General features: G+C 56.9%; 1 protein-coding gene across 3 annotated transcripts; it reads left to right on the plus strand.

The window, feature by feature from the left end:
* The first annotated feature begins 484 nt into the window (after nucleotides 1-484).
* MLLT6 (MLLT6, PHD finger containing) lies at nucleotides 485-24,016 on the plus strand. 3 transcript variants are annotated; one of them, XM_059869253.1, is made up of 20 exons: nucleotides 485-642; nucleotides 3,578-3,657; nucleotides 4,574-4,628; nucleotides 5,580-5,689; nucleotides 6,377-6,480; nucleotides 6,999-7,092; nucleotides 7,854-7,958; nucleotides 8,657-8,755; nucleotides 10,505-10,679; nucleotides 11,320-11,910; nucleotides 13,019-13,200; nucleotides 13,438-13,555; nucleotides 15,745-15,811; nucleotides 16,249-16,391; nucleotides 16,672-16,860; nucleotides 17,031-17,119; nucleotides 17,474-17,811; nucleotides 18,235-18,343; nucleotides 19,989-20,306; nucleotides 20,809-24,016. In XM_059869253.1, the coding sequence occupies exons 1-20, from the start codon at nucleotides 534-536 to the stop codon at nucleotides 20,851-20,853; spliced, it is 3,120 nt and encodes a 1,039-aa protein (XP_059725236.1). In that variant the 5' UTR covers nucleotides 485-533; the 3' UTR covers nucleotides 20,854-24,016. The 3 variants fall into 3 exon arrangements, with proteins under 3 accessions (XP_059725236.1, XP_059725238.1, XP_059725237.1); XM_059869254.1 differs by lacking the exon at nucleotides 485-642 and adding an exon at nucleotides 1,123-1,247; XM_059869255.1 differs by lacking the exons at nucleotides 18,235-18,343; nucleotides 19,989-20,306; nucleotides 20,809-24,016 and adding an exon at nucleotides 17,976-18,206.
* The last annotated feature ends 57 nt before the right edge of the window (nucleotides 24,017-24,073 follow it).

Below are 24,073 nucleotides of genomic sequence, written 5' to 3' on the forward strand. Positions count from 1 at the left end.
GCGCCGAGATCCGTGAACCGCAAAGTTTACCGGAGCGTGCGGGCGGCGCCGCCATGATTGTACCGGGGGGGGGACGGGGACACGGGGACAAACTGGGGGGGACTGGGACAAACTGGAGGGGATGGGGACGAACCGGGGGGGACGGCGACCAGCGGGGGGACGGGGATAAACGGGGGGGACGGGGATAAACGGGGGGGGGACGGGGATAAACGGGGGGGGGACGGGGATAAACGGGGGGGACAGGCAGAAAGGGGGGGGACAGGCAGAAAGGGGGGGGACCTGCGTGGCGCGGGGCCACATTCGCCACCCCCCGCTGTCCCCGCGCTGTCCCCGCGCTGCTCCCCGGTCCCTTCATCAGCGCCTCGCCCCGCCCGCTTGTGGCTGCTCGCTGTCCCCGCTGTCCCCCCCGGCGGTCCCCCCGGGAGAGGCGGGGAGGGGGCAGCACGGAGGAGGAGGAGGAGGAGGAGGAGGAGGAGGAGGAGGAGGAGGAGCGCGCAGAGGGAGGCGGGGGGGCAGGAAACCCTCCTGGAAGTATGAAGGAGATGGTGGGAGGCTGCTGTGTGTGTTCCGACGAGCGCGGCTGGGCGGAGAACCCGCTCGTCTACTGCGACGGCCACGGCTGCAATGTGGCCGTGCACCAAGGTGAGCCCGGCACGGCCCCCCCGAGCCCCTCCCCGAGCCCCCCGAAACCCCCCGGGGACGGGGCGGGGTGAGGATGGGGGCGGCGGCGGGGGGGGGGGGGGAGGGCGCGCTTTGTTTTAGCGCTATTGTTCCAAATAACGGTGTCGCCGCCGAGGTGGCGCGGCCGCGGAGGGGGGACACGGCGGGGACACGGCGGGGGAGGAGTCGGGGCACCAGCGGAGCCCCCCCGGCGGTGGCGAGCGGGATTTCTGCGGTGCCCCCCGGTATAGCGGGCAGGGGAAGGGGGGGGAAGAGGCGCTGCCGCCCCCAGCCCGGCCCGGGGGTGTCGGGGGGGCCGCGGGGAAGCTCCGGAGGGGGCGGCGGGGCCCGGAGCTGCCTCCTCCGAGGGTAGGGAGGGAGCAAGGCAGCCCTCCTCCTCCTCCTCCTTCTCCGCCTCCTCCGCCCGCTGCTCCCGGCGACACGGGCGATTTGCATTTTAAATGACTCCGAGCCCGCCCCCAGCGCTCGGTAGCGGGCCCGGAAAGTTTGTCCTCGGCTCGGTGAACAAAACAAATCCGGATTAAAATCGGTGTTGGGGGCAGCGGAGGCGCGGCGATCCCTGCTCGGTTGGTTTGGAACGCGCGCAGGGCTCCGGGCTGCTCGGGCCGCGCTGTTTTCCCGGCTGATGTTATCCCGTTCCTGCCCCGGTTGTTGTTTTATCCCATCAGCTTCCCGGCTGCTGTCATCCCCTCCCTGTCCCGGTTGTTGCTATCCCGTCAATTTCCCAGCTGTTGTTTTATCCCGTCGCTGTCCCGGGGCATCTCCAGCTCTTCCTGCTCGCTCTCCCTCCATTCCCGGTGCTCGCTCCTGGCTCTGTCCGTGGGTCCGGCTCTGTCCGTGGGTCCAGCTCTGTCCGTGGGTCCGGCTCTGTCCGTGGGTCCGGCTCTGTCCGTGCGTTTGGCTTTGGGCCTGTCCACGATCCAGCCCTGTCCGTGTCCCTTGTCCAGCTCTGTCCTGTCTGTGTGTCCATCCCTGTCCCTGTGTCCATCCCTGTCCTGTCCCTGTGTCCATCCCTGTCCCTGTGTCCATCCCTATCCCTGTGTCCATCCCTGTCCCTGTCCCTGTCCCTGTCCCTGTGTCCATCCCTGTCCCTGTGTCCATCCCTGTCCCTGTGTCCATCCCTGTCCTGTCTGTCCCTGTGTCCATCCCTGTCCCTGTGTCCATCCCTATCCCTGTGTCCATCCCTGTCCCCGTGTCCATCCCTGTCCCTGTGTCCATCCCTGTCCCCGTGTCCATCCCTGTCCCTGTCCCTATCCCTGTGTCCATCCCTGTCCCTGTGTCCAGCCCTGTCCTGTCCCTGTGTCCATCCCTGTCCCCGTGTCCATCCCTGTCCCTGTGTTCAGAACAGCTCCAGAGGGTCAGGAACATTTTTTAAGGATCAGGAAGAGTTTGAGAGAGGCAAGAGCTGTGTCAGAGTCTCAGGAAGAGTTTTGGATTTTCCAGACCAGATCCAGAGGGGCAGGAACAGTCTCAAACACTCAAGAACAGGTTCAGAGGGTCAGGAGCAGTTTGGAGTTCTCAAGAGGAGTTTTAGAAGCACGGGAGCCGTTCCAGAGGATCAGGAACAGTTTCCGATTTTCAAGAACAGTTCCAGAGCATCAGGAAGAGTTTCAGATTTTCAAGAAGAGTTCCAGAGGCGCAGGAAGAATTTCAGGGGGTCAGGAACAGTTTTTAGGGGTCAGGAAGAGTTCCAGAGTGTCGGGTCGAGTTCAGATATTCAATAACAGCTTTTAAGGGTCAGGAACAGTTTCAGATTTTCAAGAACAGGTTGAGAGCATCAGGAAGACTTTCAGATTTTCAAGAAGAGTTTCAGATCTTCAAGAAGAGTTTCAGATTTTTCAAGAAGAGTTTCAGAAGTGCGGGAGCAGCTCCGGAGGGGCAGGAGAAGCCTCTGAGGCCGGTTCGAGTCTCGGTCGGTGCCTGTGGGAAGCTGGCCGAGTTTATTTGGGGTTTCTGGGGGCCCTGCAGGATGTGGTGATTCCCCTTCTGGAGCCCGGCCCAGCCCCTGCGGCTGTGGGGAGGATTTTACTCCCCAAATAGCTCAAACCCCAAAGAGGAACCCTGGGGGCTCATCCCGCTCGGGGAAAAATAAGGAAATAACCAGGGAAAACAGGGAGAAAAATAGGGAGAAATAGAGGAAAAGCCCAGGGAAAAAACCCAGGAAGTGCACAGGGAAAACACTGAGAAAAACAGGGAAGAAACCAGGAAATAAACAGGGAGAAAAAAGAGGAGAAAACAGGGGAAAACCGGGGAAAAATGGGGGAAAACAGGGAAAAATGGTAAAAACCACAGAAAAAGCAGGGAAAATGGGGAAATCAGGGGAAAATGGGGTAAAACAGGGAAGAAAAGGGAAGTAAACAGGGAGAGTGAAATTCCCGGGAAGCCCCAGGTCCATCTTTAGCCCGGGCTGAGCGCCAGGAACGAGCTCAGCTGGAGCCAGCGGGGGCTGCCAGGGGAAAACAGGGAAAAACAAGGGGAAAATGTGGAATATGAGCTGAAAGTAGAAATTAATGATGTCCTTAACTCTTTTATAGAGCCCTTGTTTGCCATCAGATGGTTTCGGGAATATCCTGAATTTTTAATGGAAAAATGGTGTCCCAAAGAGGAGAAAAACCCCAAAACAAGGGAAAAAAAGTAAAAAATGAGCAGAAAATACATTCATAAATGCCCTTAACCCTTCTTGGGGGGCTCTATTTACCACTCATGGTTTCCTCAACATTTAACATTTTTATTTTATTTTGTTTTGTTTATTTTGCATTTTTTGTTCCCATTTTTCTCCCTGATTTTCCTCCTGTTTATTTCCAGCCTGATCCAAACATTTTTTAACCCCTGAGAAATCAGAAATAAATGGATTTGAAATGGTTTAATTTGGTTTTTTTTTGCTTTTTTTCCCTAGCTTGTTATGGAATTGTCCAGGTTCCCACCGGCCCCTGGTTCTGCAGGAAATGTGAATCCCAGGAAAGAGCCGCCCGGGTGGTGAGTGGGAAAAATCCTGGATGGGGCTCCCCAAGATTTTGGGGGTTTTTCCACGAGTTTTGGGTTTGGGGCCTTTTTTAAAGATTCAGAAACCCCCAACAAAGAAATCACAGGGGAGATTTTCCTCCACCGGATTTCGGGGCGCCCCAAAACCAACCCCAGACCCACCCAGCCTGGATTTGGGGCGGCACAAACCCAACCACGACCCCACCGACAAAATTTCCTACAAAACTGGGGGGAAACTGGTGTGAGGCGGAAGGAAGGAGCAGGTGGAGATAAAAACTCATTTTTGTTTGACTCTGAGTCACTGCTTTCGGTTTAACTCCTCAACCACAGCCCCTAAAACTGGCCCAAAAAAAGCCCCAGAAGCAAAATTTTGCCCTGGGCATTTAAATCCATTTTTTAGAGCTTTTTTGAGGTGTTTTTTTTCCCCCAAAAGCTCCTCAGTCCTCATCCCACAGCCCTGTTCTGGCAGCAGCTCCTTTTTGGGGCAGAATCGGGGATTTTCTGGTCCTAAACCTGGAATTAAATGGATGAAATTTGAATTTTATAGATTTAATTTTATTTAACTTTAATTTTATTGATGAAGTTTGCATTTTTGGGAATAAATATCAATTTTACTGATTAAATTTCGATTGTATCAATTAATTTTTTTAAATTTGAATTTTATTGATTAAATTCACATCGAAATTCAAATTTTGTTGATTAAATTTTAATTTTACCAATGAAATTTGAATTTTATTGATAAAATCTCAGTGCCATCAGTGAAACCTGATCAAATCTGACGGGATCTGAATTTTGGGGCTGAAACCGGGCGGATTTTGTTTATTAAATGTCAGCGTTGTCGATTACGGCTGATGAAATTTGAATTTTGTGGATGAAGTCGGGTGAGTTTGGGTGTTTTGCTCCCTTGCAGAGGTGCGAGCTGTGTCCCCACAAGGACGGAGCCCTGAAGCGCACGGACAACGGGGGTGAGCGGCATTCCCACCGGGAAAACCCCAAATCCCACCCTCCCCCTTTGGCCCCAGAAATTCCCCTGTTGGGCCTCTACCAAAGGGATTATTTGTCCTGCCCGAGCTTGGATGGGAGTCAAAACGAGCCCAGAATTGCGGGATTCCGGGGCTGATCCCACAGGAGCTTTCCAATCCGTGGGATCTCAGTGGGATCCCCATCCCAGAGGATTTTCCATGTGGGATTTTCCTGCAGATTTTTTGGGATGGAGTTTTTTGGGATGGAGGTTTTTTTGGGATGGATGATTTTTTGGGATTGGTTTTTTTGGGGATGGATGATTTTTTGGGATGGGTTTTTTTGGGATGGATGATTTTTTGGGATGGATGATTTTTTGGGATGGGTTTTTTTGGGGATGGATGATTTTTTGGGATGGGTTTTTTTGGGATGGATGATTTTTTTGGGATGGATGATTTTTTGGGATGGGTTTTTTTGGGATGGATGATTTTTTGGGATGGGTTTTTTTGGGATGGATGATTTTTTGGGATGGGTTTTTTTGGGATGGATGATTTTTTGGGATGGGTTTTTTTGGGATGGATGATTTTTTGGGATGGGTTTTTTTGGGACACAGGTCTTGGCATTGAGGTTTTTTTGGGATGGAGGTTTCTTGGGAATGAAGGGTGTTCTGGGGATGGAGGGTTTTTGGGATTAAGGGTTTTTTGGGATGGAGGTTTTTTAGGCACAGAAGCTTTTAAGGATGGAGATTTTTTTGGGGATGAAGAGTTTTTTTGGGGAGAATAGAGGCTATTTTGGCACGTAACTTTTTTTAGGATGAAAGTGGTTTTTTTTGCAGTGTGGATGTTTTTGACGTGCAGTTTTTTTGGCTTGGGGTTTTTTGGGACAGAAGATTTTTTGGCACAGAGTTTTTTTTTTGGGATTCCCTGACTGAATTCCCTTTTCCCTTCCTTTTCCAGGCTGGGCCCACGTGGTGTGTGCCCTGTACATCCCCGAGGTGCAGTTTGCCAACGTGCTCACCATGGAGCCCATCGTGCTCCAGTACGTCCCCCACGACCGCTTCAACAAGGTAAAATCTGGGATTTCGGGATTTCGGGATCATCCTGGCCCCCCGTGGCTCCTTCCCGGATTGTCCCGACCCCACAGCTCCTCGGATTCTGTTAAAAACCGAGGAAATCCCCGGATTCGCCAGGAAATTTTTGGTCTTCCCCATCTGTCTTCCCCAAATCAATGGGATTCAAGGAATTTCTTGGTGGAACGATGGGAACCAGTTGGATCCATGGAATTCTGTGTTGGATCCTCCCCATTCGGGTGGGTTTTTGGGGGAGAAAATGGGAATTTGAGGAATTCTTGTGGAAAGCCAACAGAATCTCTGAAATGCTGTGTTCGATCCTCCATATTTGGTTGGGTTTTTGGGGGAGAAAATGGGAATTTGAGGAATTTCATGGTGGGACAACTGGAGCCAACTGAATCCATGGAATTCCATGCTGGTTCAGATGGGACAGTTGGGATTTCAGGGAAAAAAGGAGAAGTTTTGTGTGTCCCACCGAGGAATATCCTGGAGTTTTCATAGAAACACCTCAAAATTTCCTCGATTCCCCAGAAATTCCTTCACAGGAGCAGAAGGTGGGGAAGACTGGAACTTGCCGAGCTCCAAAGCCCCTCCCGACCCAGCACATTCCATGAGATTTGGGAATGCCTGGAGGCTTTTCCTCTTGGGAAAAATGGCTCTTCCCACTTTTTCCCCCCATCCCAGACCTGCTACATCTGCGAGGAGCAAGGGCGGGAGAGCAAGGCGGCCTCGGGGGCCTGCATGGCCTGCAACCGCCACGGCTGCCGCCAGGCCTTCCACGTCACCTGGTGAGATTCCCGGGAATTCGCCTCGGGAGCGCGCCCCCGCCGCCCCGTCCCTGCCCTGCCTCGGGGGGCCCTCCTGAGGGCTGTGGGGCTGACCCCCGTGGGCTCATTTAGGGCTGGAGCTGTCTCTGCCTCCTCCTGGTCCGGGAGCTCTTTCTGGGATTTTCCAGGGTGTTCCCGAAGTTTGGGAATTCCGTTGGAGCCTGTGGGACGTCCATTGCCCTGCCCTGGATTTGGGGTCCTGTTCCCTGTGGGCTGTGGGGTTTGGGGCTGATCCTTCCTGAAGGTTATTTAGGGCTGGAATTGCCTCTTCATCAGGAGGTTTTTCCAGGGAGTTCCAGGGAGTTCCCGAAGTTTGGGAATTCTGTTGGGACCTGTGGAATCTGATGGATTTTCCTGGGTTTTTTTTCTTTTTCCTGCTGATTTTCTCGGATTTTCCCCTGTTTTCCTGCCAATTTTCCCAATTTTCCCCTGTTCTCTCGCTGGTTTTCCTGGATTTTCCCCGTTTTTCTCGGGCTCAGTGCACAGATGGCAGGACTCCTGTGCGAGGAGGAGGTGCTGGAGGTCGACAACGTCAAATACTGTGGCTACTGCAAATACCACTTTAACAAAATGGTGAGATCTGGGAGTTCCAGGGATTTCGGGAATTCCTGGTTATTTAGAGAACTTTTATTTATTCATTTATTTATTCAAATGAAATAAATAAATTTTATTTATTTATTTCATTTGTTTCAGGAATTTAATTTCTTGAGAGCATATTTTTATTTATTTAGGGAATTTTTTATTTATTTTGGAAATTTTCATGTACTTCAGGAATTTTTATTTAATTTGATGGATTTGATTGATTTAGGGTATTTTTCTTTATTTAGGGAACTTTCGTTCATTTGAGGAATTTTAATTTATTTTTCTTCTCCTTTTCTCTCTTTTCTTCCCATTTTCCATATTTTTTCATCCTTTTCCATCTTCTTCCCCCTTTTCCTTCTTTTTTCCCCTTTTCCTCTTTTCTTTCCCCCTTTTTCCACTTTTTTCCCCCTTTTCCTTCTTTTTTCCCCCTTTTCCTCTTTTCTCTCCCCCTTTTTCCACTTTTTTCCCTTTTCCTTCTTTTTTTCCCCTTTTCCTTGTTTTTTCCTCCCTTTCCCTCTTTTCTTCCCCCCTTTTCCCTCATTTTTTCCCCCTTTTCCTCTTTTTTCCCCACTTTTCCACCTTTTCTTTCCTCTTTTCCCTCTTTCTCCCCCTTCCCCCTTTTCTCCCTTTTTCCTCATTTTCCCCCCTTTTCCCTCCGGGTTTTTCCCCCCATTCCCCTGTTCCCTCTCCCCTCCTCCCTCTGTTTTTCCGTGTTTTCCCCTTTTTCCCTTTTCCCTCCCGTTTTGCCCCAGACCTCGCGCCATTCCGGGGGCAGCTCCTTCCTCCCGGGCCGGCGGAGCCGCTCGGCGTCCCCGGCCCAGGAAAAGCACCTGTCCCACCACGAGCGGCCAAAGAAGGTGAGAAAATCCCCAAAATTCCCCAAATCCCCAGAGTCACAGGATCTCCTCAATCCACGAGGTGAAGGTGCCTTCAAACCTCAAAATCCATAATTTTCCCCCCTCAGATTTGGAGTTTTAATGGATTAAAAATTCTGATTTTTGGCGGATTTTAGGGATGAAAATTAATTTGTGGGAATTTGGGAATGTTTTGGATCGGATTATCTGGGAAAAGGGGTTAAATCCACCTCTGGAAAGGGTTTTTCTTGATAAAGGAGGAAAAATTTTTAAAATTTTTACTTAGATTTTAAATTCTGGTCCTAAAAACTGCTCCAGGATCCTGGAAATCCTGGTATTTCTGGGAAAAGCAGCTGGGAATGTGGGAGGCAGAACCCAGTGTTTGTGTGGGGTTGGTTTCAGTCCCATAAATCCTAAATTTTGGGAGTTTTTTGGGATTTGGGACCTGAGGGAAGCGGGAGAGGAATAAAGGAATTTTTCCTGCCCCTGGATGGGTGCAGATTTTGTGGGATCTGCGCAGGAAAACAGCGAGAATCGGGATTTGTTTGGATTCCTTTATGGGATCTGGGCTGGAAAACAATGGAGTCTGCCACTGGACAACTGTGGGAATGGGAATTTATTTGGATTTCTTTGCGGGATCTGGTGCTGCCCTTTCCAGTGCTGGGAATTCCGGCATTCCACAGGTTCCTGTTTTTTCCCAGAGCCGCAAGGACAAGGAGAGGCCGAAGCAGAAGCACAAAAAGCGGCCGGAGTCCCCCAGCAGCCTCCCCCCAGCACCCGTGGCCGTGGCTGCCGAGAAGGTACTGGGGCTGTGGGACGGGAAAATCCGCTGGAAAACTGGGAGAGGGAGCTGGAAAATCCACCCAGGAAACTGGGAAAGGGAGCTGGAAAAATCCACCCAGGAAACTGGGAGAGGGAGCTGGAAAATCCACCCAGGAAACTGGGAGAGGGAGCTGGAAAATCCACCCAGGAAACTGGGAGAGGGAGCTGGAAAAATTCACCCAGGAAATCCAGACAAAAAAACGGCAAAGGACAGGAAGATTCATCCAAGGAAATCCAATGAAAAAAACAGGGGAAAGGAACTGGAAAATCCATCCAGGAAAATGGGAAAGGGCAGGAAAATCCACCCAAAAAAACAAGAAAAATTGGCAGGAAAATCCACCCAGACACCAGGGAAAAGGGGCAGGAAAATCCACCCGGAAACCAGGGAAAAGGGGCAGGAAAATCCACCCAGAAACCAGGGAAAAGGGGCAGGAAAATCCACCCAGAAACCAGGGAAAAGGGGCAGGAAAATCCACCCAGAAACCAGGGAAAAGGGGCAGGAAAATCCACCCAGAAACCAGGGAAAAGGGGCAGGAAAATCCACCCAGAAACCAGGGAAAAGGGGCAGGAAAATCCACCCAGAAACCAGGGAAAAGGGGCAGGAAAATCCACCCAGAAACCAGGGAAAAGGGCATTCTCAGCAGGCCGTTCCCACCCCCAGGCCCCTCTCTCCTTCCCTTCCCAGGGAAAAATCAGGACAATTTCTCCTGCTGACGCCATAAATCCAGGAGAGTTTAATTCCCACATCCGAGGCTGGCAGGAGAAAATCCCAGTTCTCTCTCCCTGGAATTCCTCTGTTCCCATCACTTCAAATTCCAGGCACATCTGGCGCCTGCAGCTGTCGGGGATTAAATCCAGGGATGGATTTGGATCCCAGGATTTATCCCAAGGAGGGCTCGGCCGGGGTCAGGGGTGTCAGGAAGGTCCCACATTTTGGGCCATCCCATAATTACAGGAATATTTTTAATTTTGGTTGTAATGTTGCCTAAAACTGGTGAATTTGGAGCCCTTGGCTCTGGATTTGAAGGGATTTGGGATTTGAGGGATCTGGGTTTGGGTTCATCCCTCTCTCCCCACTGCTGAATTCCCACAATTCTCCCTCTCATCCTGAAATCCTGGATTTCCTGGCATCTGCCCAGGTTCTTCACCCTCCTGTCTCCCCTGGCTCCTGCAGCTCAGCTGGAATTTGGGAACATCTGGTGCTGCTCCAACCCCTGGGAATATTCCCAGCCGGAGCTTTGGGACGGCTGCAGGGATCCCAGGGAATCTCCAGTCCCATCCTGAGGATGAGGAAATTCCCCCAGGGAACATCTGGTCCCACCCCATTCCCAAGGAAATCTCCCAGCTGGGGTGGGAGTGCTGGGAGCAGCACACCTGGGGTAGAAATCTGAAATCCCGGATGGAATCAGGAAGTTTCCAAAATCTGGAGGTTTTAGGAGCTGGAGACTCCGCTCCCCTCCCCCTTTAGTCCCCTGCGGTTCCCTGGGACGAGCCCAGTCCCTGGGATGGAATTCCAGGTGCCACCGAGAAGCAGGAGATGTCCCAAAGTCACTTTTGTGCTGGGAGTGACCTGAGCTGAGCAGCCCTGGGTGGGCAGAGGGGGCAATTCCCACTGCAGAGGGGGGAAATTGTGAAAATTGGGAAATTTGGGAAAATCAGGAAGAAAAGAGCCCCGGCTGCAGCCAGCTCTGGTCCCTGGGGTCACCCCCGTGTCTGTTTCCTCCCAGGGCTCTGGTGGCCACCACGAGGCCACCAAGGAGAGCTCGGAGGTGGCCAGGGCAGAGGCCAAGGGCAGGAAATCCTCGAGCCACGGCAGCAGCCACAAGGGCAAGAAGACGGGAAGCGGGAAAAGCTCCGGAGGCTTTGGATCCGCCCCGCCTGGAGGAACCTTCCAGAGCGCCGGTGAGGGGCAGGAGGAGGAGGAGGGGGAGGGAGAGGGAGGAAGGAGGAAGGAGGGGAAGGAGGGGGAGGGAGGACGAGGAGAAAGAGAGGGATGAAGGGAGAAAAGGGGAGGAATGAAGGAGGAGGAAGAGGAGAAGGAGGAGGGAGAGGAAAGGAGAAAGAGCGGAGGGAGGAAGAGGGGAGGGATGAAGGAGAAAAGGAGAGGGATGGAGGAGGAAGAGGAGAGCAATGAAGGAGGAGGAAGAGCAGAGTGATGAAGGAGAAGAGGGAAAGGATGAATATGGAGGAAAAGGAGAGGAAAGAGGGAGAGGGAAAAGATGAAGGAGGTGGGAGACGAGAGGGAGGAGGAGGGGAGGGATGGAGAGAAGGAGAGGGATGGAGGAGGAAGAAGGAGAGAGGGGGGAGAAGGAGGAAGGAGGAGAAAGGAGAAAGAGGAGAGCGATGCAGGAGGAGGAAGAGGACAGTGATGAAGGACAGGGAAGAGGAGAGGGATTAAAGAGGAGGAAGAGGAGAGTGATGAAGTAGAAGTGGCAAGGGATGAAGGAGAAGAGCAGAGCGATGAAGGAGGAGGAGGAGGAGGAGAGCGATGAAGCACCAGGACCCCTCCCCGGCCCCTCGGGCTGACCCCACGTGTCCCCAGGCTCCTCCTGCGGCCTGCCCGGCTCCCAGGACTTCGCGCCCTTCCCCAAGCTGGAGCAGGAGGACGAAAAGTTCCGCAAGGCTGCCAGCTCCAGCTCCTCCTCGCACTGCTCGCCGCTCTCCGAGGGCCCCAAGGCCGACGTCTTCGAGCAGAAGGTCATCTTCTCCGGCTTCGGCTCCATCATGCGCTTCTCCACCTCGGCCGTGGGCCAGCCGCGAGCCCGGGACGCCTCCCCTGTGGACTACAAGGCCTCCAGCACCCTTGGTGGCCCTGCGGGTGGCACGGCTGGCACCGCTGGCGCCACCGGGAGCGGCCACAAGCGGATGCCGTCGCTGGGCGCCGAGGAGGGAGAGGTGCTCAAGGAGAAGAAGCACAAGGGCAGCAAGAAGAACAAGCACGGCCCCGGCAGGCCCAAGGCGGGCAAAGGCAAAGAGGTTTTGGGGGCCCAGCTGGCTGGGTCCACCTCCACCTCCTCCTCTCCCTTCTCCGGGGGATCCCTCGTCAGCTCCAGCGTCGGGAATTCCTCCCGGAGCTTCAGCCACCCCGGCAGTCTGCCCAGCCTCAGCATGGAGTCGCCGCTGCTGGGCTCAGGTGTGTTCCCCTTGAGGGATTCAGGTGTGCTCAGGTCCTTTGAACAGAATTTTCCAGCCTTTTCCAGAATTCTACAGCCTTTTTCAGCTTTTCCAGCCTTTTCCAGCACGTTTAGCTATGTCCAGACCTGCCTGCACAGAGTTCTGTCCCTTGAATCCATAAAAATCCACATCCTGCTCCATCCCAGCCTTCACCCTGGAATCTCCTCCATACCAGCTTCCAGAAATTTGGGGTGCAGATCTGAGCTGGAAATATCCCAAACCCTTTTTGCTCCAACTCATCCAGCCAGAGCAGAATTCACAGCTGGATAAAGGGGAATATTCCATGACCCCAAATTAGGGACTTTCCGGAGCAGTTAAATTTAACCCCTCTTTTATAAAAACAGAATTTCTCATCCCAGCGTTCCCACATTCAGCGGGGCTGGGAGACACCAGTAATTCCCAGTAACTCCCAGTGGAGCCCCTTCCCTGGGAAGGGATGCTGGGCTGGGGACAGCTGGGACGTGGGACAGGAAGGGGTTAAGGGAGACGGGAGAGGAGGGGCTCTGACACTCAGTCCCGAGTGTTCCCAGTCCCGAGGGTTCCCAGTCCCGAGTGTTCCCAGTCCCGAGGGTTCCCAATCCCGAGGGTTCCCAGTCCCGAGTGTTCCCAGTCCCGAGGGTTCCCAATCCCGAGTGTTCCCAGTCCCGAGGGTTCCCAATCCCGAGGGTTCCCTGTCCCGGGGGTTCCCAGTCCCGAGTGTTCCCAGTCCCGAGGGTTCCCAATCCCGAGGGTTCCCAATCCCGAGGGTTCCCTGTCCCTTCCCGCTGCCTCCAGAGGGGAAAGGTGAGGAGGGAACGGCGGCTGCCTGACCCTTTGGAGCAGGAATTGAGGAGGGAATTGTGGCTCCCTAACCCTTGGGAAAGGCAGGACAAGAAGGAATTTCTTCCTTGGGAAAGGTGGGATCAGAAGGGATCTCCTCTCCCCTAGAAGAGGTGGCATAAATTGGAATCTTTTCTCCCTTGGAAGAGGCGGGAGAAGAAGGAATCTCTTCCTAGGCAAAGGTGGGATCAGAAGGGATCTCCTCTCCCCGGGGATTAGCGGGATAAGTTGGAATCTCTGTCCCGCAGGGATCTACACGAGCAACAAGGACCCGATCCCGCTGGGCGCGGCGCTGCGGGCGGTGTGCAGCACGCCGCTGCCCTCGGGGCTGCTCCCGCACCAGGGCGGCGCCGCCCTGCCGCAGCTCAGCCGCTCGCCCTTCGCCAGCTCCATCCCCGCCTCCTCCTCCTCCGCCGGCTCCACCACGCAGGTGAGGCCCGGGACGGGCCGGGGTCGGGACTGGGGGCACGCGGGAATGGGGACAGTTGGGACAGGGAACAGGGATTGGGAACACTTCCACCAGAGCAACTGGATCCACACCATTCCCCGGGCTCCTGGCTCCCAGCCAGCACTGGGAACGTGCCGAGCCTCTTGCCAGACTTCCCGGAGATATTTTTAACACGGGAAGAGCTGCAATAACCAGGATATTTCCGTGTTTCCCGTGCAGGTGTTTTCCCTGGCGGGTTCCACCTTCAGCCTCCCTTCCTCGCACATTTTCGGGAGCCCGCTGACGTCCGGGCTGTCCCTGAACCCCCTCCTGAGCCAGCCGGAGAGCAGCCGGGCAGGTACGTGAGCTCCCAGGTATGTCCGAGCTGGCATTCCCGAGGGCTCTCCCATGGGGACAGGACAGGAGGCCACTGCTGCACTCCCGGCTTTTCCAGCTGCTGTCCCTCAGGGTGACAGCCAGGGCTGCCGTGGGATGGCGTGTTTGCCAGCAGCACCTCGGGAGTGTCCCTGGAGAATGGGTGCCCCTGGATCATGGGTGCCCCTGGAGAATGGGTGTCCATGGAAAATGAGTGTCCATGGATAATGAGTGTCCGTGGAAAATGGGTGTTCCTGGATCATGAGTGTCCCCGGATGATAATGGCTGTCCCAGGATAGCTGGATGTCCCTGGAGAATGGGTGGCCCTGGATGAGGATGCATGTCCCAGGATAACTGGGTGGCCCTGGACCATGGGTGGCCCTGGAGAATGGATATCCCTGGATAATTGGATTCCCTGTCTCCTGTCCCTCCATTCCTTGTCCCAAGCCCCTCTCCAGCTCTTCTGGAGCCAATTCCAGCACTGGAAGCTGCTCCAGGATCTTGTGCTGGGAGATTCCGGCCACATCCAGGAATTATGGATATAACAGGGATGATTCCTGCCTGGAAGAGCAGTAGGACATTCCCGAGGGGATGAGGGAGCCAGGATCCCCTGGCGCTGTCTGGAGGAGCTGCCGAGCCCCAGCTGGGTTTGCTCATTCCCAGCAGCAGGAAATCCCTGCTCCACTAGAAATCCCGGCATTCCCTGCAGGAGATTCCTGGAATTCCTGCACATGGGAATGTGTGGGGAAGGAGAGGAGGGGCAGGGAGTCAGCTGGGGCTGGATCCACCACATCTGACAGGGCCCAGGGCAAGGCGAGCAAGTGTTCCAGGAATGGGAGGATAAATATGGGATTTATCCTGGATTACCCTTGGAATGGCAGATATCCTGTAGATGTGTGCAGCAGCCCCATCCCAGATTTCCTGGGGAACAGGGATGGCTCTGGCAGAAGGTTCTGGATGCCAAAGCGGAGCTGGGCACTGCTGAGGGCACAGATCCTGGGGGCAGTTTTGGGATCTTCCCAAGAAGGACATGGAGGGACTGGAGCATGGCCAGGGAAGGGTTTGGAGTGCCAGGAGAGGCTGAGGGAGCTGGGAATGTTTATCCTGGAGAAAAGAGGGATCAGGAGGGACCTTGTGGGTCTGCACGAGTTCCTGCCAGGAGGGGACAGCCAGGGGGTTTGGGCTCTGCTCCCAGGGAACAGGGACAGGAGGAGAGGGAACGGCCTCAGGCTGGGCTAGGGCAGGCTCAGGGTGGATATTTGGGGAAATTTCCTCATGGAAAGAGTGGTCAGGCACTGGAACAAGTCCCCATCCCTGGAAGCGTTCCAAACCGCATGGATGTGGCACCTGGGGTCATGGCAGAGTGGGGACAGGGCCAGGCTGGGTTAACGATTGCCCTTTTCCAACCGGAACCATTCCGTGATTCCCTTGAAGCTCCGTAGGGAGCACCTGGAAACCTCCAGGAACCCGGACTGTCTTTGGGGAAAGGATCCTGAATCCCGGCCGACCTTAAAGCTCTGCTCCACCCTGATTCTGTCACTCCCTGGAGAGGAGAGTGACAGCCCATCCCCCGGGATTGCCGGCTCCAGCCGGGGCCGGGGGCAGGGCCTGGCACGGGATTTGTCCCTCCCTCCCTGCGGCCCCATCCCTTGGCGGCTCCGGGAAAACCGGCTCCAGGCTTTGCAGAGCTCCGCCGGGCCCGGCCGGCGCGGGCCGGGGTGACCTTGCCGGGGTGACCGCCCCGACCGTGCCGAGGTGCCGGGGGCGCCAGCGGCTCCTCCCCGGAGGAGGCGCCGGCGGGGCCGCCTTGCGCAGCGCGGGGCCAGCGCCGCTCCGTGCGATGCTGCTCGGGGCTGCCCGGTCCGATTCGGTGCTGCCCGGGGGCCGCTCAGGGCTGTCCGGTCCCGTTCGGCGCTGCTCGGTGAGGCTCGGTACTGGTGCTGCTCGGTACGGTTCGGTACTTCCCGGGACCGCTCGGTTCTGGTGCTGCCCCGTACCACCCGGTGCTCCCCGGCGGGCACACACAGAGTGCACACCGGGCACACACCGGGCACACACCGGGCACTCAGCGGGCACTCACCGGGCACTCACCGGGCACTCAGCGGGCACTCAGCGGGCTCCGGCCGTGCGGGCACTGCTGACCCCGGGCCCTCTGCCCCTGTCCCTGCGCAGAGCCCGACCTGGAGGATTGCGGCTTCGGCTGCCGAGGGACGTCCCCGCAGGAGAGCCTGTCCTCCATGTGAGTGTCCCCGGGGACGGTGAGGGGACAGCAGGGACACCGTGGGGATAGCGGGGACAGGGGCACAGCCTGGGGGGACTGAAACAGCTCCTGCCCCGCTCCTTGGAGTGTGGGATGGGATGGGATGGGATGGGATGGGATGGGATGGGATGGGATGGGATGGGATGGGATGGGATGGGATGGGATGGGATGGGATGGGATGGGATGGGATGGGATGGGATGGGATGGGATGACCTGCAGGGTTGCGGCCACTTGGGGCCAGGCAGAGGAGCCATGGGAGCAGGGAATGGATTAGGAATGGAGCAGGAATGGAACAGGGATGGAACAGGAATGAAGCGGGGATGGAACAGGGAATGGAAGAGGGATAGTTCAGGAATGGAGCAGGGAATGGAGCCAGGAGGGGAGCAGGGCCCCCCTGACGCCCCTGGCCCCCCCAGGTCCCCCATCAGCAGCCTGCCGACCCTCTTCGACCAGACCGTGTCGTGCAGCAGCAGCGGGCAGCTGGACAATGTCCCACAGGCCACCCCCAACATCGAGCAGCTCCTGGAAAAGCAGGGCAACGGCGAGGCCGGGGTGAACAGTGAGTGTGGCCGGGGGGCGGCGGGGCAGCTCCCGGCGTTCTTGGGGGCAGCTTCTGGGGTTCTTGGGGTGGGAGCCGCTGGGATTTGGGGATTGTGCCCGCGGGCAGCAGAGCCAGGTGAGGACAAAGCCCCAGTGTGTGCCAGGGGGAGGAGCTGGGGCAGCACTGTGGGGTCGGTCCCTCCTGCTCAGGGGGTTTGACTGTGAATCTTGTGATCCCCTTTTCTCTTTCCTCCCTTTTCCCCCCCATTTTTTCCTGTCCCACCTCGGTCCCCTTGCAGTTGTGGAGATGCTGAAGGCGCTGCACTCGCTGCAGAAGGAGAACCAGCGGCTGCAGGAGCAGATCATGACACTGACGGCCAAGAAGGAGCGGCTGCAGCTGCTCAATGTCCAGCTCTCTGTCCCCTTCCCCGTGGTCACCAGCAGCAATGGCCCGGGCAGCCAGGCCCAGTACATCCTGCCTGCCAACGGTGAGGGCACCGGAGACTGAGGGCACCGGGGACTGAGGGCACCGGGGACTGAGGGCTGATGTGTCCCTGTGCCCTGGGGGTGGCCAAGGGATCACGGCAGGTGGAATCTGTCCTATGTCCACTTCAGGGTGCAGCCCTGACTCTGCTCCCTCACCCCTCTCCCCTCCCAGTCTGCACCGGTGACTCCCTGAGCATCAGCAAGAGCCCCCCGTGCAAGAACAGCTTTGGCATCGAGAACTCGCTCTCCACATCCTCCGAGGTACAGCAGCCCCTGTGGGCACCAGCGGCCGAGCAGGGCCTCAGGCAGGGGCAGCGCAGCAGCCCCAAGGCTCGGTAGCCAGCTGGTAGAGCCTGCTAGCCCAGGCTCAGAGATCAGGTTCTCCCTGCAGTGCCGGAGGGCTGGATAGAGTAGCTGAGAGCTGGAGCGCCAGGTGAGAGCGCTTCCAGGCGATCCTGGACATCCAGCAGGGCTGGGCCCGAGCTCTGGGACCCCTCTGAGTTCTGGGACCCCTCAGACTCGAGCCACTTGAGCCACCTGAGCCCCCCCTTCCCACCCCGAGCTGCCCCGGGGCAGCCGCCCCAGCCCGATGCTCTGTGTCCGTTTCTCCCCCAGGACCCTCACTCGGGCTGTCCCAGCAGGAGCAGCTCCTCCCTGTCCTTCCACAGCACCCCCCCGCCCCTGCCCATGCTGCAGCCCAGCCCCGCCTCGCTGCCCCTGCCCGGGGCGCAGCAGGTGAACGGCCTGGCCAGGGCGGCGGGCGGGGGGCTGGTCGGAGCCTCGGGGGCCAGCCACGGCCTCTCGGCGGTGCCCATGGTGGATGGCCTGCTGGGCAGCCTGGCCGGAGCCCAGCAGATGCCCCTCAACGGGATCCTGGGGAGCCTGAACGGAGCGCAGCCCGCCCCGCCGCCGGGCGCGGCCCCGGCCCTGCCGCTCTCCGCCAGCCTGAGCAGGTGAGGATGGGCGGCGCCGCCCTCTGCAGCGCAGCTCCGGGGAGGGAGGGAGGGAGCGCTGCTGGCCGCGCTGGCCGCGCTGGAGAGCTGTCCCCAGGCCTGGCCAGGGGGAGCCTGGCTTAGTGCCCAGTGTTCCCAGGTGATCCCAGGCACTGTATCCACAGGGAGGGCGCCAGCAGGAATTTTAGCAGCCACTAAATTGGACGCCTGGTCCTTCACAAACTGTGGAATTATCCCTGTATCCCTGGTGGATTTACCTGCAGCGTGCTCCTGCAGAGAGCCGGAGAGCTCAGCCAAGGCGTTTCCCAGCTCATGCCAAACGTGCTTCTGACAAATCCGTTCCTCCCTCACTCCTGCACCTGGGATCCTGCTGGGCACGGAAGGAAATCTTTTCAGCTCCTGTGTCTCTCTGTGTTCCCGCAGCATGGCCAGCCTGAGTCCCCTGACGGAGCAGCAGCGGCACGTCCTGCAGCAGCACGAGCAGCAGCTGCAGCAGCTGCAGCAGCTCCTGACTTCCCAGCCGCTTAACCCGGTAAGGGAGGGAGGGGAGGCTGCTGGTGCCGGGAAAAGCTCAGAGCAGAGAGGAAAATCTGAAATTAAACCTGGAGGTTCCCTCCTGCCCCCAGATCCTCTCAGCATTTTGAGGCTGAACCCACCGTGGGCTGGGCGAGGGAATTCAGAGCTGGTTTGGGAATTTGGGATGGGGGAGCCTCCCAAATCCTGAGGAGTAGAGCTCCAGGCAGGGGGTGTGGCAGCTCCTGGGGAGGGGAGTTGGGATTTGGACTCTTTGTACCAAAGGAAAGAAGTTTATTTGAGTTTAGTCTGAGTTTGCCACATCCTGAGGAGGTGAGAAGGTGGGAGCTCCATGAAATCGGGAGGGGGAAACTGGGAGAGCCATTCCCTCCTGGAGTCATCCCAGGATGCAAATCCTGCTGGATCCAGGGATGCAAATCCTGCTAGATCCTGGGCTGGCCCCGGGCTCCCAGGTGTCTTGTGCCCAGGGAAGAGGCAGAACGTGCCAAGGACCCTGCTGGGGCTTAGAGGGAGATAAAACCCGAATTGTTTCAATCCCACACGGAGAGCTGGAGGTGCCGGGGGGGCTCCATGGCTGGCTCAGGGTTCTGGGGTCACCGAAAGGCCCAGGCAGCTGCTCCAGGGTTCTTGTCTCCTGCCTGCACCCTCTGTCCCGGGAATGGAGGTGGAGAGGTGGCAAACAGGTCCTGAGGTGGCAAACCCCAGCCCGTGTCCCTGCAGAGACCTTGGTGCTGTCTCCACTCTGCCTGAGCTGACACGGGAGTGACACCAGTGCTGTCACCAGGGCTGGGCCATGCCCGTTCCACACAGGAGCCCAGCCCACTGCTCTGGATGCATTTCTGGGTCAGGCTATTTTTAAATCCCGGGAAAAGCCAATTTCCGAGGGCAGCTGATGTCACCGTGTCACCCGCGGGGACAGGACAATGGCAGCTCCGGCTGCCGCAGGGGGTTGATGGTTGCCATAGCGATTCCTGCAGTTTTCCCGGATTTCAGGGAGGTTTTCCCGGATTTGAGGGCATCCCTCAGGATGCAGGTGAGCCCTGAGCCTGCTCCCCCCGGGTCCCGCTCGCCTGAAATTCAGGAAGGAATTCAGAGCCAGTTTGGGATTTCGAGATGGTGAATTCCACAGATCTGAAACTGCTGCATTCGTGGGTTGGAATTGTGGGGGATTTGTGTCAGAGCGCTCTGTCCCCACTGTGTCCCCTCTCTGTCCCTGCTCTGTCCCCACTGTGTCCCCGCTCTGTCCCTGCTCTGTCCCCACTGTGTCCCCTCTCTGTCCCCGCTCTGTCCCCACTCTGTCCCCGCTCTGTCCCTGCTCTGTCCCTGCTCTGTCCCCTGCTCTGTCTCTGCTCTGTCCCCTCTCTGTCCCCTCTCTGTCCCTGCTCTGTCCCCACTCTGTCCCTGCTCTGTCCCTGCTCTGTCCCCCCTCTACCCCTGCTCTGTCCCCGCTCTGTCCCCGCTCTGTCCCTGCTCTGTCCCCGCTCTGTCCCCGCTCTGTCCCCTCTCTGTCCCCATTCTGTCCCCGCTCTGTCCCCGCTCTGTCCCTGCTCTATCCCTGCTCTATCCCCGCTCTGTCCCCGCTCTGTCCCCGCTCTGTCCCCGCTCTGTCCCCGCTCTGAGCCGTGTCCCGGCCGTTCCCGCAGGAGCAGCAGGCGCTGGTGTTCCAGATGATGCAGCAGATCCAGCAGAAGCGGGAGCTGCAGCGGCTGCAGATGTCGGGCTCGTCCCAGCTGTCCCTGCTGGCCGCCACCTCGGCCCCGCTGCACCCCAGCCCCGGCGCGCTGCTGACCTCGGCCGCGCCCAGCGGTGGCTCCCTGCTGGCCTCGCTGTCCCCGCAGCAGCTGAACCCCGGCGGGGCCCTGCTGGCCCCCCAGGCCACCCCCCCGCTGGGCTCGGGGCCGGCCATGGCCCCCAACCCCTTCCTGAGCCTGCAGCCCGACGGCAGCACCCCAAAAGGAGCGGTGGGTACGGGGCTGGTACGGGCTGGGGCTGGGGACAGGGTGGGGACAGGGTGGGGACAGCCTGGGGACAGCCTGGGGACAGCTGGGAAGGACACAATTCCATCCTCCCCCAGTCCTTGTCCCCCAACCCCTGCCCCCCCAGTCCCCTGTCCCTCAGTCCCAATCCCTATCCCCCCAAACCCTGTCCCCCCAGTCGCTGTCCCCCCAATCCCTGTCCCCTCAATCCCCATCCCCCCAATCCCTGTCCCCCAATCCCCATCCCCCCAAACCCCATCCCCCCAAACCTTTACCCCCAATCCCCATCCCCCAATCCCCATCCCCCCAATCCCTATCCCCCCAAACCCTGTCCCCCCAGTCCCTGTCCCCCCAATCCCTGTCCCCCAATCCCTATCCCCCCAATCCCTGTCCCCCAATCCCCATCCCCCCAGTCCCTGTCCCCCAATCCCCATCCCCACACCCTGTGTCCCCTCTGATCCAGCCGTGTCCCCGTTTGTCCCCACAGACCCTGGGTGACAAGGGCGCTCCCCTGGCGCAGGACAAGGGCTAGGAGCCCCCCGGCCCCAGCCCGCAGCCAATCCTCTCCCGGCGGAGCCCGGCGCTCCAGGAGGAGCCTCGGGAGCCACAGCGGCCGTCACCGCCCTGGGGCCACCAGGAGCAAAGGTGGTGTCACCTGTCCCCTGCTCCACCTGCCGGAGGGAGCTCAGTGGATCCTGCTGGGAGCGTGGGGAGCACCAGACGCCCCCCAGAGCCTTGGGGAAGGACATGGTGGCACCTGGAGGTGCCCGAGGATGTGACCCTTGACGTGGCACTGCTGGAGAAAGAACGTGGTGGCACCTGGCGGTGTCCCAAGAGCCAGCACTGGATGTGGCACTGCTGGGCAAGGATGTGATGTCACCTGGCGATGTCCAAGGATGTGGCCCTGGATGTGGCACTGCCAGGGGAGGACGTGGTGGCCGTGCCCAGGTGGGGACATCCAGAAGAATTCCCAAGCTGAGGTTTCCCTGCTTTTCCCACTGGGCTTTGCTCCAGCTGGAGGCTGATCCGGCCTGGAAGGACAGATGGATGAGGATGAACAGAGGTGGACAGGAGGTGGCACCACCTGGGAGGACGTTGTCACCTGTGCCAGCTGGCGGAGGGGCTGGGCTGTGCTTCCCTCCCGGAATTCCCAAAGGCCAGTGTCTCAGCTGGGGCCACAGCCAGGATTGTCCAAGGTCAGGAGCTCCTGGACCAGAGTTCAGAGATGAAAATCTCTGTGGGGAGAATTCCAAAAGCAGTCCCTGCGTTTTCGTGCCCACCACAAATCATTCCCACAAAACCACATTCTTCCACTGGTCCTGGGAAGAGGGATCTCCAAGGAGTGGGACAGTGACCACAGTCCTGAGCCTGGGACAGCAGAACTTCCATTGTTCTCCACCTTTTGACCTTGACTCCATCTCCAGCCTGGAATATCCACTAGGAATTGGCTTCCTGTGAGCTGGGATGGATGGGTGGAAGGAAGGAAGGACAGTCAGAGCAGCTCTGGGAAGGGGAACACCAACACCAAACTCACCAATGCCCCTCCTTCCCTCATCCCTGGTAAATCCGGAGCTCCTGGGAATGCTCCAGCTGACGGAAGCTCCTTTGGGAGAGCCCCAATCCCAAATTTTGGGACCTTAGTGCTGTGTTCAGCACATCCCCACTGCTCTCCTGCTTTGCACTATTCCCGTTACCAGCAGTGGGGCTGCGCTGATCATGCTGGCAAAGCTCGGCACAGGCAAAATCCTCCACTGAATTTCCTTCCTTTAATGCTAATTTTATTTTATTTTATTTGTTTTTTCCTAAGATTCACACCACGAGGGTTGTCTAAAAAAAAAAAAAAAAAAAATCCAGAGAAAAAAATAATACCAAACCCTTTCTGCTCCCAGCTTGGAGCTCTGAACTGGACAGAGCTGCTGGCTGCTCAGAAATAGAAATATATATAAATATATAATGGGATTTATCTATCCAGAGGTTTTAACGAGTTTAGTAAGCTGTTGGGGAGCCCCATCCTTTGGGATCCCTGTCCCCAAACCCGCTCCAGCACAATTCCTTTCTTGCACTTTGAAATTCCTTTGGATTTTTCTCTTTTTTCCCTCGCCCTGAGCTGGGTTGTTCCCCCTCCCTCGGCATCCCTGGAGGTGCCACCCAACGTCCTCCTGGCACAGGGACAGCCCTGGCACAGGGACCCCAGGTCCCCCCTGCCTCCCTCCTGAGGAGCCTCGGGTGTGGCAGCGACAGGGAAAGCAAATTTAGTCCCAAACTGGGGCTAAAATGCAGAATTTTGGGGCTGTCCCCCAGCCTGTTTTGGTGTGGGGTGGCTGCGCCTGCCATCCTGCAGATCCTCAGGGTTTGGGAACAGCCAAATCCCAGCTTTGGGCCAGCAGGAGAATGGGCAGGGGGCTCTGCCAGCTGGGCATGGCCAGGCCTTGGGGTTTACTTTATTTTAGTTTAGTTTAGTTTTTGCTTTTTATCACAAATCCCAAATCCCCACATTGCCCCGGGATCCCAAATCCCTGCAGTGCTGCCCGTGGCCTCCAGCCCCATCTGCAACCCCAGAGACCCCAAAGTTGTCCCCAAATGTCCCAGTTCTTCCCAAATCCAGCCCCAGGGGATCTGGAAAGTGTGGGGAGCAGGGAGGGAGGGCTGGGAAGGGAAGTGATCCCCCAGGACACCCAAAACCCGAGCCAGGATCGCCCCCACTTTGGGGCTGGTGCCCAAATCCCTGGACAAGGCCAGGACACCAAAGGGGTCAGTGAGAGGCACTTAGGGGTGAATCCAGAGGCTGGAAATGCTGGAATTGGCTCCTGCGGGAATGTCTGGGGAGCCCAGGCTTTGGAGGAGGAAGGAAATCCGGGAATTTGGGGTTTTTTAGGCAGGATCACAACCAGGGGAGCTGGATCCCTCTGGACCTCCAGGAATTCCCAGAGCTGGATCCCTCTGGACCTCCAGGAATTCCCAGAGCTGGATCCCTTTGGATCTCCGGGAGTTCCCAGAGCTGGATCCCTCTGGATCTCCGGGAATTCCCAGAGCTGGATCCCTCTGGATCTCTGGGAATTCCCAGAGCTGGATCCCTTTGGATCTCCGGGAGTTCCCAGAGCTGGATCCCTCTGGATCTCCAGGAATTCCCAGAGCTGGATCCCTTTGGATCTCTGGGAATTCCCAGTGTTAGATCCCTCTGGATCCAGAAATTCCCAGAGCTGGATCCCTCCGGCTCCCTGGAATTCTGGGATTTGGGGATCAGAGACAGAAAGCACTTACACCTCTCCCTGTGTTCGACCTTCCAAAGGCTCCCAAACCCCAGGAATTGTCACCTCCAGCCACCCCAAATGTCCCTTGGGCAGAGCAAGGAGGGGGAGCTGGAAAATTCCAGGTAAATCCCTGTGGAAAAATAAAAGCCGGGAGTGCAGGGGGAAGGAAAAGGAGAAAAAGGAAAAGCTAAAGATGATCCGTGTTTCAGTTGCACTGGGGTACGTTTCTTTACCCGTTTTGATGCTCTCATTTAGGATCGTTGCATGTGTCCTTTTGTGTTTTTTTCTTTATTTTATTCATTTTTAGTTGTTGGGGTTTTTTTTAATATTAAATGAAAGAGAAAAAATGTGTATATTTTTGGCAATTTAAGGTAATGTAGCTAAGATATATTTTTTTCACGCTGCTTGACTGGTCTTTATTATAATAAATGATATTAATATTAATTGTGAAGTGGTTTTTAATAAGGATAAGGGGGGGGAATGTAAATGGGAATGGGAATT

Source organism: Haemorhous mexicanus, chromosome 28 (assembly GCF_027477595.1).
Source record: "Haemorhous mexicanus isolate bHaeMex1 chromosome 28, bHaeMex1.pri, whole genome shotgun sequence".
Classification (NCBI taxonomy): domain Eukaryota; kingdom Metazoa; phylum Chordata; class Aves; order Passeriformes; family Fringillidae; genus Haemorhous; species Haemorhous mexicanus.

Excerpts from the sequence above, each read along its gene's own strand:
- MLLT6 (XM_059869253.1), top strand. The coding sequence starts at position 534 with ATGAAGGAGATGGTGGGAGGCTGCTGTGTGTGTTCCGACGAGCGCGGC. Across the intron at positions 15,812-16,248 it reads CAGGAGAGCCTGTCCTCCAT|GTCCCCCATCAGCAGCCTGC; the intron begins GTGAGTGTCCCC and ends TGGCCCCCCCAG. Across the intron at positions 16,861-17,030 it reads GTACATCCTGCCTGCCAACG|TCTGCACCGGTGACTCCCTG; the intron begins GTGAGGGCACCG and ends CTCCCCTCCCAG.